This window comes from Clupea harengus, chromosome 1 (assembly GCF_900700415.2).
Source record: "Clupea harengus chromosome 1, Ch_v2.0.2, whole genome shotgun sequence".
In the NCBI taxonomy this organism is placed as follows: Eukaryota; Metazoa; Chordata; class Actinopteri; order Clupeiformes; family Clupeidae; genus Clupea; species Clupea harengus.
Genome location: NC_045152.1, coordinates 24,191,549 through 24,208,765, shown reverse-complemented (window position 1 = coordinate 24,208,765; position 17,217 = coordinate 24,191,549). Strand labels below are relative to the sequence as shown.

Sequence of the window (17,217 nt, the reverse complement as noted above, 5' to 3'; positions counted from 1 at the left end):
ACTCCGAAGGGGACTTCCCACCGTCAAAGTCTTCAACCAGGTCATTGCAAGAAGAGAGGCATTGGCTGCCACGTCATTACAGCCTGCCCCAGAGTTCAGCACACTGAAGCCACCGTTGACTGCCGAGACCGAGGATGCTGTGGCTGGGGAACATCTGGTACTGGTACGTCTGGTACTGTTTCTGTATCGCCAACCGGTAGAGAGGCTTCTTCCAGTCACCACCACCGACGGCATTGCCATCGTCAGGGGAGAAGGCCAACCACAACATTGTTGAAGATGACCCAGGGGTCCGTGCTGCTATCGTCAGTCAAGAAGCTTGCGGCATGGTTGCTGCCAGCCAGAGGAGCCGCAGTGTTGATGCTGATGGTCCAGGTGTCTCCTGCATCGTAGCTGCCAGCCAGAGAGGCCGCAGCATTTTGAACCGCCTGGAGACCCCAAGTTTTACTGTCGCCTGCTCGGAGCCCCCATGCCGTTTGAGGGTCCTCTGTACCACCACTGTTGATGGAAGAACCTCTGTCCTGTCATCGCCTGTCCCAGAGCCCGCAACTCACAGTGGAGACTGCGCCCACTCCAGAGAAGTCTTCCAGCAGAAGTCTTTACCAGGTCGTTGTTAGCTGAGGGACGTGGCTGCTACGTCACTAGCCTGTCCCAGAAGTGAACACGCTGAGGGCCCCATTGCCTGTTAAAGCACCTGATGTCTGCTGCTGCTGGCGTCCAAAGCCATACTGAGGCTATGGCACCTCTGTTACGACAGAGAATGCCAGCGATGGGTCTTACATTGTTCTTACCGACCAGACGGGTCTTGCATCGTTCCTGTCGACCAGATGGGTCTTGCATTGCTCCTGCTGACCAGATGGGTCTTCGCAATTGTTTCTGACAACCAGACAGGTTTTTGCATCATTCCTGCTAACCAGATGAGTTTTTGCATCATTCCTGCTGACCAGAGAGACTGCTACACTACCAACCTCCACCTCAGGGCCACTAAGCAGAGATCGCCACATCACCATTGCAGCCACTCAGAGTGGGCTACTGTCACCCAGGGGTCTTTCATATCGCTACTGCTGGCCAGAGGAGGTGCTGCTACTGCTAATGGCATCCGTCTGTCTGAGGTACTCCAGCGCTGATACCCCTGTCATGATACAGAAAGCCAGTGACCGGACTTTGTATTATTCCTGCCGACCAGACAGGTCTTGCATTGGACGACATATTTTCTCAAAAACGGTGTGCAACAGCTTTCGATGTACGTTTTCTATAGTTTGGTGGGTGTGTCAGAGGTGTCACCCAATCAGCAGCGACGTGTATGAAAACCCGTATTAGGGTACTGCGCACAACGATTCCAAATAAAACGGTGCACAACGTTTTGAGATTGAACGTGCTCCCTGGTGAAGCGTTTCTATGTGAATCGAAAGATCCTACGGATTGGTTGAGCTGCAGTCACATGGTCAATTCAGCCAATCTCATTAGCGTTCTGAGATTCCCTAGTCTCATTTTGTTCAGCAAGGCTTTTTTTTTTACCAGTCAGAAGAAGACCGTCGTTGATGGTGGTAAGTAGGGGTCAATATTACCCTGTGACATGCTATTGTTTATTTTTTTTAACGAAGATTTGCGTGTGAAATTACAGAAGAACATTATAATTTTACTCTCGCAGCTGTATGTCAATGAATACATGTGCTTTAAATGTACTGCCTTTGTTTCATTGCTCAGCTGTCCATACCAAGCCCCATACAGACATCTGTAGCTAGCTATCGCTAGTCAAGTTAGCGATAGCACTCTCCCCAACTGATTGAGTGGGTGATCTCTTGCCAGCTTTTTATTATTTGCAAGAGACATGCTAACTTTTCTTGCTAACTATGCATGGCTAATTACTCTTCATTGCTGCATTCACACAATGGACCAGCTTTGTTTGATTCGTAACGGATCTTTAAATTAGAGGTTGAAAATAGCGATGGTGTTTCTAAGGGCGAGTGTTGTCACGACCATTTTAATATACCCAACACGTAGGCTACTAACGTTAACGCTAGTGCTAACGCTAGCTAATATTAATGTTACCAGAGGCGTTAAGTGGCCCTCTGTAGTTGATAGTGTCCACACAACAACGTAGTCATCTGCTGATCATATCATGTTGGTTTACGGGTTGTATAATACTATCCAGATGGTTTGTGTAACATTAATGCTGGCTGTTATCAATTTATAGAAGCTGTTAGTGACGAGCTACCAACCGCTATTGTATAGAGCAATGAACATGGATTGAAATGGCGGCTCACACCGTTAAAATTCCGTACCCTTACCTGAAGTTACCGTTACTCTGATTTGTTGTTTTCGTGATCTGGAAAATCGATATGCGTGAAACGGCTTGTGTGTGTTGTCTACGTTATATATTGCAAACAACCTGTAGAAGGAAAATAGCTAACTTAGCAAGCTAACATTTAATTTACATTATCCCTTGTATCCCCATTCTGTGAGACGAGTCTGAATATGCGACTGTCCACTCACTGTTTTTAAAGATTTCCAAAAAGATCTCTTACAAATGATTTATAGAAGCACGTGTCAACAAACAGCGATGGTAAGTGACAGTGTAGTTCTGTGACCAAGGTTTAAGTTGGTCTACCATTATGTTGAGCATGATGATTGACCCTGCTGCAACAGATGTGTTTACAAAATCATTAGTTGGCGTGAGAGGGCATGGCTTAAATGCTGCAATCCTTGACTAGCACCTCGCCTGTCCCCACTGTCTCGTTGTCTTCTTGTGGAGGTACGTTACAGTAAGGAGTAGGCGTTCAAATAGGCATATTTCATTTTGGAAACAGCTTCTGGCGCTCCTCTGAACCATAGTCGATTGATTGATTTGGATGGGTGCAGTGCTATTTTAGGTGGGGTGTGCTGTGATGCTCAAGAAATCAATTCTTGTAGAGGTTGTATTTCACAAGATGTGAATCATTGTGTAATCTTTGACATTGAGCATTTGTTTACATGAGAATAGTATGAACTACATACAGACCAGTTGTATATAGCAAAGAGTAACATTCCTAATATGCGTTTCATTCCCTATTATCACGAGTTAACTACATGTTGATGTTGAAGTCTTTATAACCCAGTGTTATACGCAGGGACCCAAAACAAGATTATAAGTGTTTTTATTTTATTCTGATACATCCTAGTCTGTTAAGAACTCTATATTTGAATGTGCCGTACATCTAAGTGTTGCAGACAGTTGTCCTCGCAGCATTGCCTTGATTAAGCAGCTCTGTTGGGTTTCTCAACAGGTCTTGAGCCAGCATTACCAAGCTACAAAGAATATCTGCCAACGTGCATTTATCACTGCCATTCCGTACCTGTGGGTAGTCCTTCCAGCAAATCATGGTAAATGCCCTTGTCCTTTTTCTCCATCTTGTGTTAATTAGTTGTCTGATGGGCATTCTGCCATACATTGGACATTTCCCTGCAGCTTCTAGTAATGTGAGGAAAGCATTTTAGGCCCACATGAATACATTTGTTTGAGTGTGACTCATGGTTGCACAAGCATTCCCTGTAAAATATTTTTTTTTGCATTTTAATGTTTGAATTGTTTATAGTAGTGCAAACAAAGAATTGGAACCATGCTGGATGATTTTTGTACTATAATGCCGTGATTATAGTAGTCCTTAGCTACTTTCACCATCCCTATCACTTGTCCCTATACTAACAAGGCATGTTGACCTTGTGAAGCTTTGTCTCTCAGAATCAGCGCTTTTCACTCAACCTTGGCATAATCTCGTTTAGTGTCAAGAGCCTCTTGTACATCTCTCCACACATAAATATAAGTATTTTCTTTCTTTTTTTGTTTCAGCCTCCCCCAGTGCGTCACCGCTCCATGCGAATCTTTGTGAATGACGACCGGCACGTCATGGCCAAGCACTCGGCCGTGTATCCCACACAGGAGGAGCTGGAGGCTGTCCAGAACATGGTGTCCCACACCGAGCGGGCCCTCAAGGCCGTGTCAGACTGGCTGGATGAGCAGGAGCGCGTCACCGCCAAGCCCGGCGGGGGAGACGCAGACGGGGCAGAGAAGGAGAGGTCAGGGGAAGCCTGGAAGGGGGGAGGGGGGCTTCAGAAGCGCTGATGTCTGACTAACGAGGCTTCAGCGTGCAATGTATTTCTCGGTTCACTGGGTGACTGGCTGCTCCTAGTTATTTTTGGCTTTTAATTAATTGCTTATGCCCCACACCTGTCTTTGTGTAGATCTGTTTATTTAGTGCAATGTAGTCTGTTGCCTGCAGGTTGTCCCCCCCCCCCCCAGCCTAATTTAAGTGCTCATTCTTAGCTTCTCTGTTTTCAGTGAGATGAAATCTGTGGAGCAGCCCACACGGTCTTTGCGTGGAGTCATGAGGGTGGGGCTGGTGGCCAAAGGCCTGCTTCTGAAGGGTGACCTGGACTTGGAGCTGGTCCTACTGTGCAAAGATAAGCCTACCATCAACCTGCTCAAAAAAGTGTCTGACAACCTGGGAGCGCAACTGAAGGTATGGCAGTTGTTTGGAATGCCATGGTATAGGCAACCTGTGAAGACGTGGTCATTGAATCATATGCAAGTCGCTTTGTATGCAGCCCACTTTCTTTTGAAGCATTATTGGAATCCCTCCTGTCATTGCGTTGCTAGTGCGTGCGTGTGTGCACATACTGATGACATGTTTCCCATTTTTCATCCTTTTACGTTTCCTCCACTTTCAGCTCATCGCAGAGGAGAAGTACGAGGTCACGGCCAGCATCCGCGATGCCAGCATAGTCATCAAGAACTCCAAGGAGCCGCCCCTCACCCTCACCATCCACCTGACCTCGCCTGTGGTCCGAGAGGAGGCAGAGAAGCAGGCAGCCGGAGGTAGGTCTTCCCCTGGAGTCGAGGTCGTGCTGTGATTCCAAACCCCCCACTCCCCACCCCCAGGACAGGGGGCAGGTGAACATACTGAAGCAGAGCAGACGAGAGGACAGGGCAAGGACTAGAGCTTAGGCAGATATTGTTTATTGGGCCTTCAATGGAGCTAGGGGATGTGAGGGACTTGTGTTGAAATGAAAAGAAGTATTGCTATGTTTCTAGCCCCACATCAGTCTCGTAGTTCCATGTAATGTGATGTGCATCTCTGATGGCCCAATATTCAGTACAGAAGGCTCCAGGGACAGGGTCCTCAAGAAAAACAAAAAAAGAAATGTTTTCCTCTTTTCCCTCAAAGAATCAATTTAATGAAGGCTTACTGAGAAATAAAAAAAAAAACACAGACTTGTTTGCATGTGTTTTAACAGTGAACGATAGTGGAACAGTTTGCATTGCAGCAAAAATGAGTTGCACAGGTTTAAAGAGAGCGGCGTTGCTTAGACTTAACAAAAACTGGGCCTTTCAGTGGAACGAAAGGCAAAGTGGGTTATAGGTAACGCTAGGGGCTTAAGCTTTGCTGGGTGGACGCCACCTATTCTGGTAGCAAATCTTTGGGTGAATTATGGTGACTTCAGGGTTTTCCAGCTGTACAGTTTTGTGAATGGATGTTGCTCAGCAACTTCAGCAGCTAGTCAAAGGTAGACAGCAGTGAGGAATGAACCTAGCCCTATCTGTAACCCTATATACAGACGAAGAGACGTCTAGTTTCCAAGCTGAGGCACCATCAATTTTGCTGCAGTGTGGACTTGTTTTAACCTTTTTGTGCATCTGATTATTGCTGCCCTGTGGTTCAAAATCTGATTCTCTCTGTCAAGCCTTCTAGTTTGTCAATTTTAGGGACGCTGGACCTTTGACCAACTGGACGATCTCTGTCTCGGAAGGGGCAAGGCAGTAGACCTGAGAAAGGGACGAAGGGGAGGGGCTCTACCCCCTGTTTTATTAGAGTACTATAAGACGTCCTCAGAGACGGTTTGCCCTTTTCTGACTTCAGTGCGAGGTAGAGTGTGGACAAGCTTTAGATGCCCTCCATTAGAACAACACCCACTCCTGTGTACATACCTGCATGCACTCTTAATAAACAGTCAGCTGCCTCCGCTGGTCACAGCATAATGGCAGGCCCCACTCAGATTGATGGAACTTACCAGTTCTCGTCATGCCTTTACTGGCTGGTGGGTTTTTTTTTTTAGGACAACCCTAGGAGGGTCATACCATTTTTGTTTTTCACTGCGGGGGAGCTCCCCCTCCCTTTCCCCCTGCTGCCAGTGGTTTGGGAAAATCTGCCTCTTCCCCCTGGCCGTGTGACAGAAACCCCTTGGTCAAACTGTACCTTGTCTTCTTATTCCACCTGCCAATAGAATCGCTAACAGTCAACGATCCCCCGGATGTTCTGGACAGGCAGAAATGCCTTACTGCCTTGGCGTCTCTTCGCCACGCCAAGTGGTTCCAGGTTTGCATCTTGTCTTTATTTGTCTTACTGTAGTTCTGAGTTTTATTTTACGCTGTGTGTTAATTTTTATTTTTTTAAATCTGTGTTTGTGTGGGTTTTTTTTTAAATGGAGTTCACCACCTCCATTGCTGTACTCTTCTCACTGAATGTTTTTTTAAATGTTGGAAAAAAGGCAAACACTTAATATTTCACCCATGTAATCAACTTGATTACGGTTTAACTCAAGCAACAGCACAATTCCTCTTGAGTTCAGTATGTGTAGTCAGCAGAAATGCAGAAACATTCCCTAACATCTGCCGGAATCAGGTTTGCTTTTTAAAATCTAGTGTTCACCTGTGCCAGTACTGAATGGGAGGGCTAATGTCTGGTGCAATATTTCTCATACAATTTGTGATGTTTTCAGTGTTTCGAGGTGTCTCTTTTATTTGCTTTGTTTGTTCGTTTTGAATTAACACACGCTTAATTTAGACACGCCACCTATTTTCCATGCCATCTGATCGTGGGTAAAGGCAAATAAATTAACGCTGTACACGCAAATGCTTCATCTCTGCAGTCTGTCCTTGTAGCATATGTAGCCACTATTCCACCCCACCCCACCTTGCCTGCTCTGGCTGTTTGGCAGATTTCTGTGTGCCTTCCAAAGGAATATTGCACCCTTTACAGTTGTTTTTCTTTTCTTTTCGTTTCTTTTTAAAGACGGGTTTGTTACTTTGTTTTTGTCTTTCAAGAAAATGTATTTAACAGGACACTTTGTTTTGTACATGAACAGAAAAGGAACGATTGTACACCTGGTGCCCTGAGGAGTTGCCACTGGCCTTGTTTTTTCCTTAAAAAGACGTTAAGGAAGAGCAAATGTTTCAGTGGACAAAAAATGGAGACTAAATACAGATTTGTTTCTCTCACTGTAACCTGATCGCTTCTCTAAAGCACGTTAAAGCATAACTATTTTTCTGTGAATACCTTTCTGTTTTGCTTTCTTTATTGGTTTTGTAATTGTCACTGCAGAAAGGTGCATTTAGTAAATACATCTGAAGAAAGAGGACATTTTAAGTAATGAATATTTTGTGTGTTTTTCATTATGACTTCCAGTTTTTAAGGCAGCGTACATTTGTTTGCCCCGTCTGTTTTTCTAGGCCAGGGCCAACGGACTGCGCTCCTGTGTCATCGTGATCCGTATCCTGAGGGACCTCTGTTCACGCCTTCCAGTGTGGGCTCCTCTGCGAGGATGGGTGAGTAGGCTCACTGAGCCCAACAGGCCTTTTGGCATCAGTTGTTGCCATCATCAGTTGTTTGTCTGGATTATTGTGTTTTGTTGTTGTTTTTTCCCCTCATTGCTTGTAACCAGAGGTGTAAAGTAACAAATTAGATTTACTCACATTTCTGTAACTGAGTTGTTTTTGTGTGTAATTTTTGAAATCGGTAATTTTACTTAAGTAGATTTCGACTGAAGTATTGTACTTCGCTACATTGGAAATCACATCCATTACTGAGTTTTAAAAAAAAAACACTGCAATAATTTTTCGAGGCATCACATTCATTTAAGACACCAAACTGTTCATCGGTACAGTAGTCCAGTACATGCCTAAAGTACATGTATTTGTATGGCACAGACAGGATTATCAATGAATAACATTACTTTCTGTCGGGCTAAGGTAGTTGTTGTCAACTTGCTATTGTTAGCTTCAGTTTTATGGCTCCATAAACAGCGAAAATAGCTATTTGCTTTGTGAGGCGTCATTTGCCGTTTTTTCCTGAATGAACAAATATCTTGAACTGATATATTCTTCAAGGTTTCTATAAATTGTGCGTGACGTGATGCTATATATTACTTCAAAAATAAAGGCCTTCTACCCAATGAGTTGCGCAAACACTATGGAAATACTAAAACGGCGCCTTGACAAGCAGTGGAGCACTGCGTGGACACTGATGCGTTGCATCGTAATGTGCATCTGGCCCTTAAATATAACGTTACAGACCTTTAATGGCCTAAATGTCAGATCTTTAACTTAGCTAATTGAGATACTGGTCGTTTATTGGTATATTCAATGGTAGTTTCGCAGAATTCCAAAATGAAAGCTTGCTAGACAGCCTTTGCCTGTTCCAACTTGTTAAAAAGGTTAGCAAGCTACAGTACGTTAGCATATTATGCTATCTTACACATTTGCTTTTTAGGAGATCCGTTATTAACAACGACTACAGGTGCTCTAACAACATTACACACATACGTTTTTATTGCTGCCGTCATGTGGTTTATGTCTCATTATTACATATGAAGAGCACAATCTGCTATCAAATAATTCCTCAGTTCTGTCTTTAAAACAAGTGCTCTCACACTTACATTTTGGTTGATTTTGGTTTTATTTGTGTGATTTTGGAAGTCAAAACACTAGCGACCTTGATTTGCACTATAACTGTTGTGTTGGTGAAGGGGGAAAAAATGGTCCATAGAATTCACAATTATGCCACTTTCAATTGTATTTGAAAGTGTTTTATGGGATGGTCTGAACAAAATTGGCACATTATACCTTCCGAAAGGTCCTAAATGTTTTGTTGACATGTTTAATGTCATTATTGCATTTACATTTGTAAAGATTTTCCTTTAATTAAAAATAACTAGTTTTTGGATTGGATTTATGACCCCTTGTCTTTTTTTGCACTGTATTCCTATAGACCCCCATCAACTTACCCATCTACAAATCTACTCAAGTAAAAGTAAAAAGTAGTTCATACTTGTTGGAAGTAACTAAGTAACTTTTACTTAAAGTACATTTTAAATGAACTACTTTTTACTTTTACTTGAGTAGATTTTTAGATGGGTAACTTTACTTGGACTTAAGTAAAAGTACCTTTACTTTGATGAAATTTTACTTGAGTAGAATAATTCAGTACCGTATTTTCCGGACTATAAGCCGCTACTTTTTTCCCACGCTTTGAACCTCGCGGCTTAAACAACGATGCGGCTAATTTATGGATTATGATACCTGTGACTGTATACGGTGGCTTTGTGTTTACGGTGGCTTTGTGGAGCTAGGATGCTAGCATGGATGCAGCCGCATGGATGCTTAGCTCCACGCGATTTCTCAGTATCTCTCAATAACTTAACTAATGTCAAAATAACCACAGTCTACCAGCGTAGACAGAACACAACTCAAAACACTTTAGAACATAAAATAAAAGTTTACAACAATACAAATCCAGTCTTCAAGTTCTTTAGCTCACTGGTTTCAAACTAGCGTCTGTCTTCAATCTAACGTTCTAGCTTCTGATTGACTCTTGCGACTGTGCGCTCTTAAAGCAACAGTGCACTTATCTAACTGGCAAAACGAACTATTGTATTAGTTTTGATATTCATTTTAGCCTGTGTAAAGTTAATTTGTTTCAATGTTGCGGTAGGCACCTGCGGCTTATAGACATGTGCGGCTTATTTCTGTTAAAAATAATTATTTTTAAAAAATTTAGTGCGTGAGGCTTATATTCAGGTGCGCTCAATAGTCCGGAAATTACGGTACTTTTTTTTACACCTCTGCTTGTAACTACATTTAACTGTGTGTGTTTCTCCTGAAAAGCCCTTAGAACTCCTGTGTGAGAAAGCCATTGGCACAGGGAACCGCCCAATGGGAGCTGGCGAGGCTCTTAGGAGGGTACTGGAGTGTCTGGCGTTTGGCATCCTCATGGCAGGTAAGCCCACGCCGTCAGACAGGGAAAGGAGGGAACAGGGAGCTGTTGAACGGGAAACTCTCTGAAAAATGAAGGATTTCACTTCTCCCAGATTCTTTCACTCCACTTCTAATCTTTGTTTCAGATGGCTCTGGAATCTGTGACCCGTGTGAGAAAGAACTGACAGATGCTATAGGTCACATGGACCGCCAGCAGAGGGAGGACATTACACAGAGTGCACAGGTAGGCTTCAGCTGCTGAGTGGACATGATGGCATATCTGATTTCCGCATGTGTTTAGGCACAAGTGACCTGGCCGTGGCAAGGTCATGGGTCACATCTGCTGAGCACCATTTTCACCATGTGAGGTTGACGCCTGTGGTTGACGCCTGTGAGCGTGATCCCTGTGGTTAACCCCTGTGGTTGACCCTCTGACTTTTTGGTTGCAGCATGCGCTCAGGCTCTCTGCTTTTGGGCAGCTACATAAAGTCCTGGGAATGGATCCCCTGCCCTCGAAAATGCCCAAGAAACCCAAGAGTGAGACCCCCATCGACTACACAGGTTAGATTTACGACATATGGCCAAGATGAGCCCATATGGTTGTGACCAATTGTGATGGTTATTTTGGGTTAATTTCAGTTAAATCAAGATCGGTTTGCATTTTCTGCTCCTTCAGTTCAGATCCCACCCAGCACAGCCTATGCCCCTCCCATGAAACGCCCAATCGAGGATGAAGAGACCAATGACGACAAGAGCCCTAACAAGAAGAAGAAGAAGCTGCAGAAGAAATGTAAGTCCCCCCTAGCTCACCTGCTCCACAACCTCACATGTGCTCAAGATCCCTCATTCTGAAAATAGTTTCACCTGGAAAGGTTTCTCCCAAGCAAAGAAACAAAACAAAAAGAGGGTAGATTTACTGTCTGCTCCATTTGCGTCCATCACAGCTCCTGAGGAGAAAGCAGAGCCTCCACAGGCCATGAATGCGCTGATGCGTCTGAACCAGCTGAAGCCAGGGCTGCAGTATAAACTCCTCTCACAGACCGGCCCCGTGCACGTGCCTGTTTTCACTATGGCTGTAGAGGTGGATGGGAAAACATTTGAGGCTTCAGGCCCATCCAAACGCACTGCCAAACTGCATGTGGCTGTCAAGGTGAGGGAGAATCCCCTGCTGGGGCTGGGCTGCATGGGGTCCCTTTCTGTCTGGCACAGAGAAACTGCTTCTTCAGTCTGAATGTATTAATTAAAGTCTTGAAGGATGAGGAGGGTTTCTCCAGCATTTTGGTCCAGTTTTATGATTTCAGTTATTGAGTGATTTTCAGTCTTTAATTCAACGATGGTAATTCCTCCACAGGTCCTGCAGGACATGGGTCTGCCCACAGGCGCCGAGCAGAAGGTGATCGAGCCTTTGAGGATAGAGGAGACGCCCATCAGCGTGGAAGAAACAGAACCTGCTGTCACCCCCACTGAAGTCGACATTGACACTGCCACACCGACAGCCAAGCCAGAGGCCACAGATTCTGCTGAGGTAAGGCCAATCTCTGACCTCTCCCTGAGCGTCCCATCACTCCCAGGCCTTCTCAAGTTTCATGTTTATTTCAGTAAGGACATGCACAGTGAGGTTTGGGACCCCTCTGCCCGCTTGCCTTTCTGTTTACTGTATGTCTTTGGACTACTTTTGATGGACGATTTGTGATGCTTTTAACTAAAATTGCTTACAAGTAAGTTGGATAAAACCCAGCCAAATAATTGTTCCAAAGCAAGTGCCGCATGATCAAGCTTTTGACTTGACCAGCCATTAGACCATTAATGTGGTTTAGAGATCATGGCAGAGCTTTTTGTCCAATGAGGGCTGAGTCCTCTGGGGTTTCTTCAAGAGGTTAGAGTACCTTCCAGGCAAGAGCAGGCAGTGCTGAGTGTCCTCCACAGAAGTGATAATGGGAAGTCATGCCTCAGGATGACAATTGAGGCAGTTTACTATCTAATGTGTAATAAATACCTGGTGGAATATTCAGTTGAAGTGGGAGTTGGTGAGGGGGAATAAGGCAAGCACTCTGCTGTGCTTTTGGTCGTTTAGAGATTTGACGCCTATGGCTGCCACCTGTTTATTGAGTAGGCTTCCCGCAGTCATGGAAATCCTGGAAAATCATGGAACTTTAAATTTCCATGAAACATCATGACATTTAGTAAATTCAAGTTTTGGAAAAGTCATGAATTGAGTGGGAACCCTGATTTGAAGATGGTGGATAAGCCTTTAGTTGTAGTTATCTTATTAGCATTCAGTCTGTATTTCTTTCTGTCTCTCTCTGTATACAAATGTTAGTTTTCTGCTATTTTTAGTTTTTTACTTTTTTTTTTCTTATGTTTACCCTCTTTCTAATAGAATGCCAGACAGCAGGGCCCCATCCTTACAAAGCATGGGAAGAACCCTGTAATGGAGCTCAACGAGAAGCGCCGTGGCCTCAAGTACGAGCTCATCTCAGAGACGGGTGGAAGCCACGACAAACGCTTTGTCATGGAGGTACATCCCACTCTGTTTCTTCATGTTCCTTCTCCTCCGCCTCATGAATCTGTGAACTTCCCTTCTGCCAGTGTTTATGTACTCTCTTCTTCCATAGTCTAGTATTCTACCCTCCCCTTATCTTCCTGTCTCACACCTTATCTTCCTGTCTCACACCTTGTCTCTCCCTCTGGTGTTTGTCCTTAATTTCATCTCAACTCTTGGCTTCCCCTTGGTTTGTCTGCCCTCGCCTGTCCTCTTCAGCTCCTACGCTCTCATATGACTCACTCTTTGACCTCCATGATCAGTGTGGGACTCTACCAATCTGTCAATCTGTTCCTGGTTCTGCAGGTGGAGATTGACGGACAGAAGTTTCAGGGCTCCGGCTCCAATAAGAAGGTGGCGAAGGCTTATGCTGCTCTGGCTGCACTTGAGAGGCTTTTCCCTGAGGGTGCAGTCTCTGAAGCGGCCAAAAAGAAGAAGCTCCCTCCAATGGTGAGTTGTCTAACCCAACTCTCTAGGAACTGTCGGAAATGTGTCAGGAGTGATTTCACCCGAGTTATTATCAGATTGTGTACCTCTGTTAACTTGTCCACACTGTGGTTTCTTTTTAGTGAAGGTTTGAGCTAATCTACTTAACTCTGTGACAAGCACTGACAAACGTAAGAGTATTGATTTGTTCAAACACAGCATGCTCAAGGTTTCGGCATGATGGGCGGACCCCCAGCTGACGCTGCAGCCAATCCCAGAGGCCGAGGCAGAGGGAGAGGCAGGGGCCGTGGCAGAGGGTTTAATAACGGTGGTGGTTATAGTCAAGGTAAAGCACATCCTGGATTTTTGTGCTTCTGATATTCATTTTCATGAAACATGTCAGCTGACATGGTTTTCAACTGTAATGTGTTTCTCTAGGTGGTTATGGAACATATGGCTATGGAAACAATGCCAACTCGGGATATAGTGAGTATTTTTCTTAAATCTTCCCTACAGTCACCATTAGTAACTATTGTAGAAACATTGTGTTAAAATGTCCAAAATCTGCTGTTTCTTATATTATAGTTGCACTGAAATCTCTCTTCCTTGAGATTTATTCAGACTTGAGATTTCTTGTTACCCCACTATTATAACTATTTTGTGGACTTCCCATTCCCTTAATTTGTAAATGTCCATTCCATTCTCTGATAAACCTCAAGAAATTAGAAAATCCCAAAATGTTCTGCATTGATCCTGTCTGCATTCATATAAACTTCAGGCAAAAGCCATTTAGTTGATTCAGATACTTGTAAAATATATTTAGTACATGCTAATACAACTGAGATCTGTTATGACATCCTTTTTCTAAACATCTGCGAAGAGTGCCAAAGATTTTGGAGATGTCTATAGTTTGCAACTTGTTCTTCTTGATGACAGTTCCTTCATTCCAAAATAAATGATGGTTAAATCAAGCTCTTGAAAATGTGACCACCTCACACAACACTAGCGACTCACTAAAAGTACTTGTGTGTGTGTGTGTGTGTGTGTGTGTGTGAAAGCACACACATAATCAAAACGAGGACGTTCAGTGGAACATTGTTTTGTGCGACGATTTTACATTTCTCTGCTTTGTGAAGCCATGGAACTTGGATGACCATCTTAAAAAAAACAAATGATGAAAATGAGGCCCCTCTCCCCTCCAACCTCTCAGTAGCATGTTCTGAGGACACACTGTCATGGGGTGACAGGAGCAGAGAAATCTAAAACTAACATTTATGACAAATATCAAGAAATTGACACATCAACAAAAATCTGACCGCTAATTTAAGTAACTGACATATGCCATTTCTGGATGGCGGCAGGCAAAAGCATCTAATATTTTCCTTCTCTGCTCTGTCTTACTCTTTAGGTGACTTTGTCTCAGACTGCTATGGCTACCACGAGTTTGCGACATAAAACACACATACAACACACATACATACACACACACACACACACGGCCCCACACCCCAAGATAAAGGATGGGAGAGTGCGTAGCATTCAGCAATAGGAACTCCTTCTTTACGTGTCACCCATGGACTATGAACTCCCTCTCACTGCCTTTCCAAGTACCTCATTCGCGCCTGAACCTCTCCACTTTCCCAATCCCACTTTCTTATGGATGAAAACTGCCTCCCTAATTTGCCTTCACCAGCCCACGAAAACCGAAGGATTTCAAAAACCTATAACCTGTGGTCGACTATAAGCTGCTGCCCCTGTCAGTTACATGGGACCAAAGCACCAGAGCCGTCTGATTCGCTGAAGGATGGTGACTGACAGGATGCCCCCCCCCCCCCCTACCCAAAGGATGCCTTTGCGGGAGGACTTTCAATCATATGAATGGATGATTGTTTGAGTTCTACATGTCAGCCACAGAAAGAGAAACGTACCTGTAAACGTTGATTTTTCCTTATTTTACCCGAGACTCCTTTTTAAAAGATTAATTTATCCACAGCCTTCACACACAGCTATAATATTTTCATTCCGCTGCTTGTTTTTCAATTTATATTTTACAATTATTGTTCTTTCATGAAGTACTTGTGTTTTAAACTGAAGGATGACTTATTTGTTGCCACCTGACTTGAGTTGTACTGTAATATTTGCATTGGCCTGGCGCTGTCTTGCACTGAGATTGTAAAAGATCAAGAGCCTTTTTGTATGTTCATTTTTTTTTTTTTTTTGTAAAAAAAATAAATGTCCCTCAAAAGTTTGATACCCCGTGTTAGATTTTGTTTTCTCTTTCAGCTGTGCACTTTAGTAAAGGTTTGTTTTTGTTTTCTGTTTATTTTGAAAGGTTTTTATTGGGTATTCCAAAAACATTGTCTGTAAACTGTGGCTGTTCTTTCAATGGTTGTATCGCTATATTGACCTATGCTGTTGCTCCTTAGTTGACTACTATAACAACGGAGGAGCCAATGGCAGTGGCGCCACGTCAGGAGGAGGAAGCCCAGGAGCCAATCAGAGTGGAGGAGGGGGAACAGGGAGCTATAACTCCTACTACTCATCCGACTCCAGCTACTCATCCACTCCACCTGCCTCCAAGCCCCCTGGCAAGAAGGCCCCCATGCACCAGGGGGGCAAACCTCCCGGAGCATCCCCAGGGAGCTACCAGACCACCCCTCCTCCTCCAGGACAGGGAGGCTATGGCCAATATGGACAAGGCTACGGCCAGGGCAAAAAGAACTTCAGCCAGGCCTCTGGAGGAGCGCCGGGGGGATACTCTAACTACAGCACTGCCTACCCCAGCCAGGTCACTGGAGGAGCTGGAGGACAGGACTACAGTTATGAGGGTGAGTTGAGTAGAGAAGACTTCACATTTTAATTATGTTAGTTTATAACGCCGTTTCAGTCACTTTCATGTTCTGTAAATATTTTAAAGCTATGGTTCAAATGGCATATTTTTTCATTGTTTGTAATATTTTTACAGGATATAGTGGCCAGTCAAGCTACAGTACGCAGGGAGGACAGAGTTATGGTGCTAACCCAGCTCCTTACCACAACCCAGTGGGCTACGGTCGAGGGGACCCCAACATGAACTACCAATATAGATAAACTGACTGACAACCAACCCACTCCTCTTAGTTCTCCTCTCAATTTCTACTTCCTCCCTCAATGGCAAAAGTAGCAGTGACCCTCATGATGGTGCCCAACTCTCAGATACATCCTGTTCGAGCTCAGCTTGTTCACAAAGGGGGCATGAACTGAGTGAGTCAGTGTTGGGAAGGTAAAATAGTCTCTTTCTGTGTTTAATCTTTTATTTTTATTTCCTTTTTTTTATGTTTTAAATCAGTGCAAGCCTGTGAACTGCCCATCTAAAAAGTGAACTCCACCCATCACCTGCATGTTGTGACCTCATGTTTGTAATGTGAACTTTGCTGATGACGTCTGTCAGTATCCCGTTGAATGGGCCAAACCTCACAACCTCCCATGATGTTTGTACCCATTCTTAGAACGTTTTATTGCAGCATTTCCCCCTCTTTTTAGGTTTTAAGTTTTGGTCTTTTTTTAATTTTCTTTTATTCTATAGCCTAATGTGAGCCTTACCTCTATTTCATTAAATAATCTGCACGATTAATGTTATTAGCACATATGAGTTTCGTTTTCAAGCAAATCATTTCAAACATAGTTGTGAAAGCGGACATAATTGAGTTCCAGGTCAAAAGTAGCATTCAGTGTGTTTGGGAGGGATGTGTTTTTCTCAAATGTTGAATGTGAATTTCTATGAAATAAAATTTTATTTTGAAGGAAGTGTGCTGTCCATCACTCGAAGTTTCATTGTTGTAGAAGTTGCATGTCATCCGCACTGTCCAGAAATCCAATTATCCAACAAATTATTTTGGCTCCTATGCTTCCTTAATTTGCTCTGTTAAGACTCACGTCGCGAGCCCTCAGAGGTGAACTAGAACACTAACAGGAAATGTTTTACAGGTACATTTTGGAAGTCATTCGTTGTACTGGCCCACAAGGCTGTTTATCGGATTAAGAAATTGCATTAAAGCAGCAAGAAGGAGTTCTGTTCCAAAACTAGCAAGCTAACTACCTAAAAGGCATGCAAAAACCTTGCGAACACCACCAACAGCCCAGTTGACACTGATTGAAGCTTGCCAACACACTAACTGGTGTCTTTTGGCAGAATAGCTGGCTGTGAAAGCTTTTCTTCCATTTTTGCAGGGTATTCCAGCCTGGTACACAGAACTACATATGG

The 17,217-nt window shown here is 43.8% G+C and overlaps 1 protein-coding gene across 3 annotated transcripts; it reads left to right on the top strand.

Annotated features, from left to right (window-relative positions):
• The first annotated feature begins 1,399 nt into the window (after window positions 1-1,399).
• ilf3b (interleukin enhancer binding factor 3b) lies at window positions 1,400-16,760 on the top strand. 3 transcript variants are annotated; one of them, XM_031572712.2, is made up of 19 exons: window positions 1,400-1,544; window positions 3,264-3,360; window positions 3,827-4,053; window positions 4,316-4,496; window positions 4,705-4,852; window positions 6,259-6,350; window positions 7,484-7,579; window positions 9,917-10,028; window positions 10,156-10,250; window positions 10,456-10,567; window positions 10,683-10,796; window positions 10,951-11,156; window positions 11,358-11,531; window positions 12,387-12,524; window positions 12,855-12,998; window positions 13,194-13,320; window positions 13,413-13,460; window positions 15,401-15,802; window positions 15,940-16,760. In XM_031572712.2, exons 2-19 carry the CDS (start codon window positions 3,358-3,360, stop codon window positions 16,062-16,064), a joined length of 2,544 nt encoding a protein of 847 aa, XP_031428572.1. In that variant the 5' UTR covers window positions 1,400-1,544; window positions 3,264-3,357; the 3' UTR covers window positions 16,065-16,760. The 3 variants fall into 3 exon arrangements, with proteins under 3 accessions (XP_031428572.1, XP_012681259.1, XP_012681261.1); XM_012825805.3 differs by having other exon boundaries at window positions 1,401-1,544; window positions 10,153-10,250; XM_012825807.3 differs by lacking the exons at window positions 15,401-15,802; window positions 15,940-16,760 and adding an exon at window positions 14,383-15,225 and having other exon boundaries at window positions 1,407-1,544; window positions 10,153-10,250.
• Window positions 16,761-17,217: the final 457 nt, after the last annotated feature.

What these genes read in the sequence shown, in the direction of transcription:
- ilf3b (XM_012825805.3), top strand. An exon ending in GACCCCCATCGACTACACAG is followed by an intron (nt 10,568 to 10,682) that starts GTTAGATTTACG and finishes CTGCTCCTTCAG; the next exon opens with TTCAGATCCCACCCAGCACA. An exon ending in CAATGCCAACTCGGGATATA is followed by an intron (nt 13,461 to 15,400) that starts GTGAGTATTTTT and finishes GTTGCTCCTTAG; the next exon opens with TTGACTACTATAACAACGGA.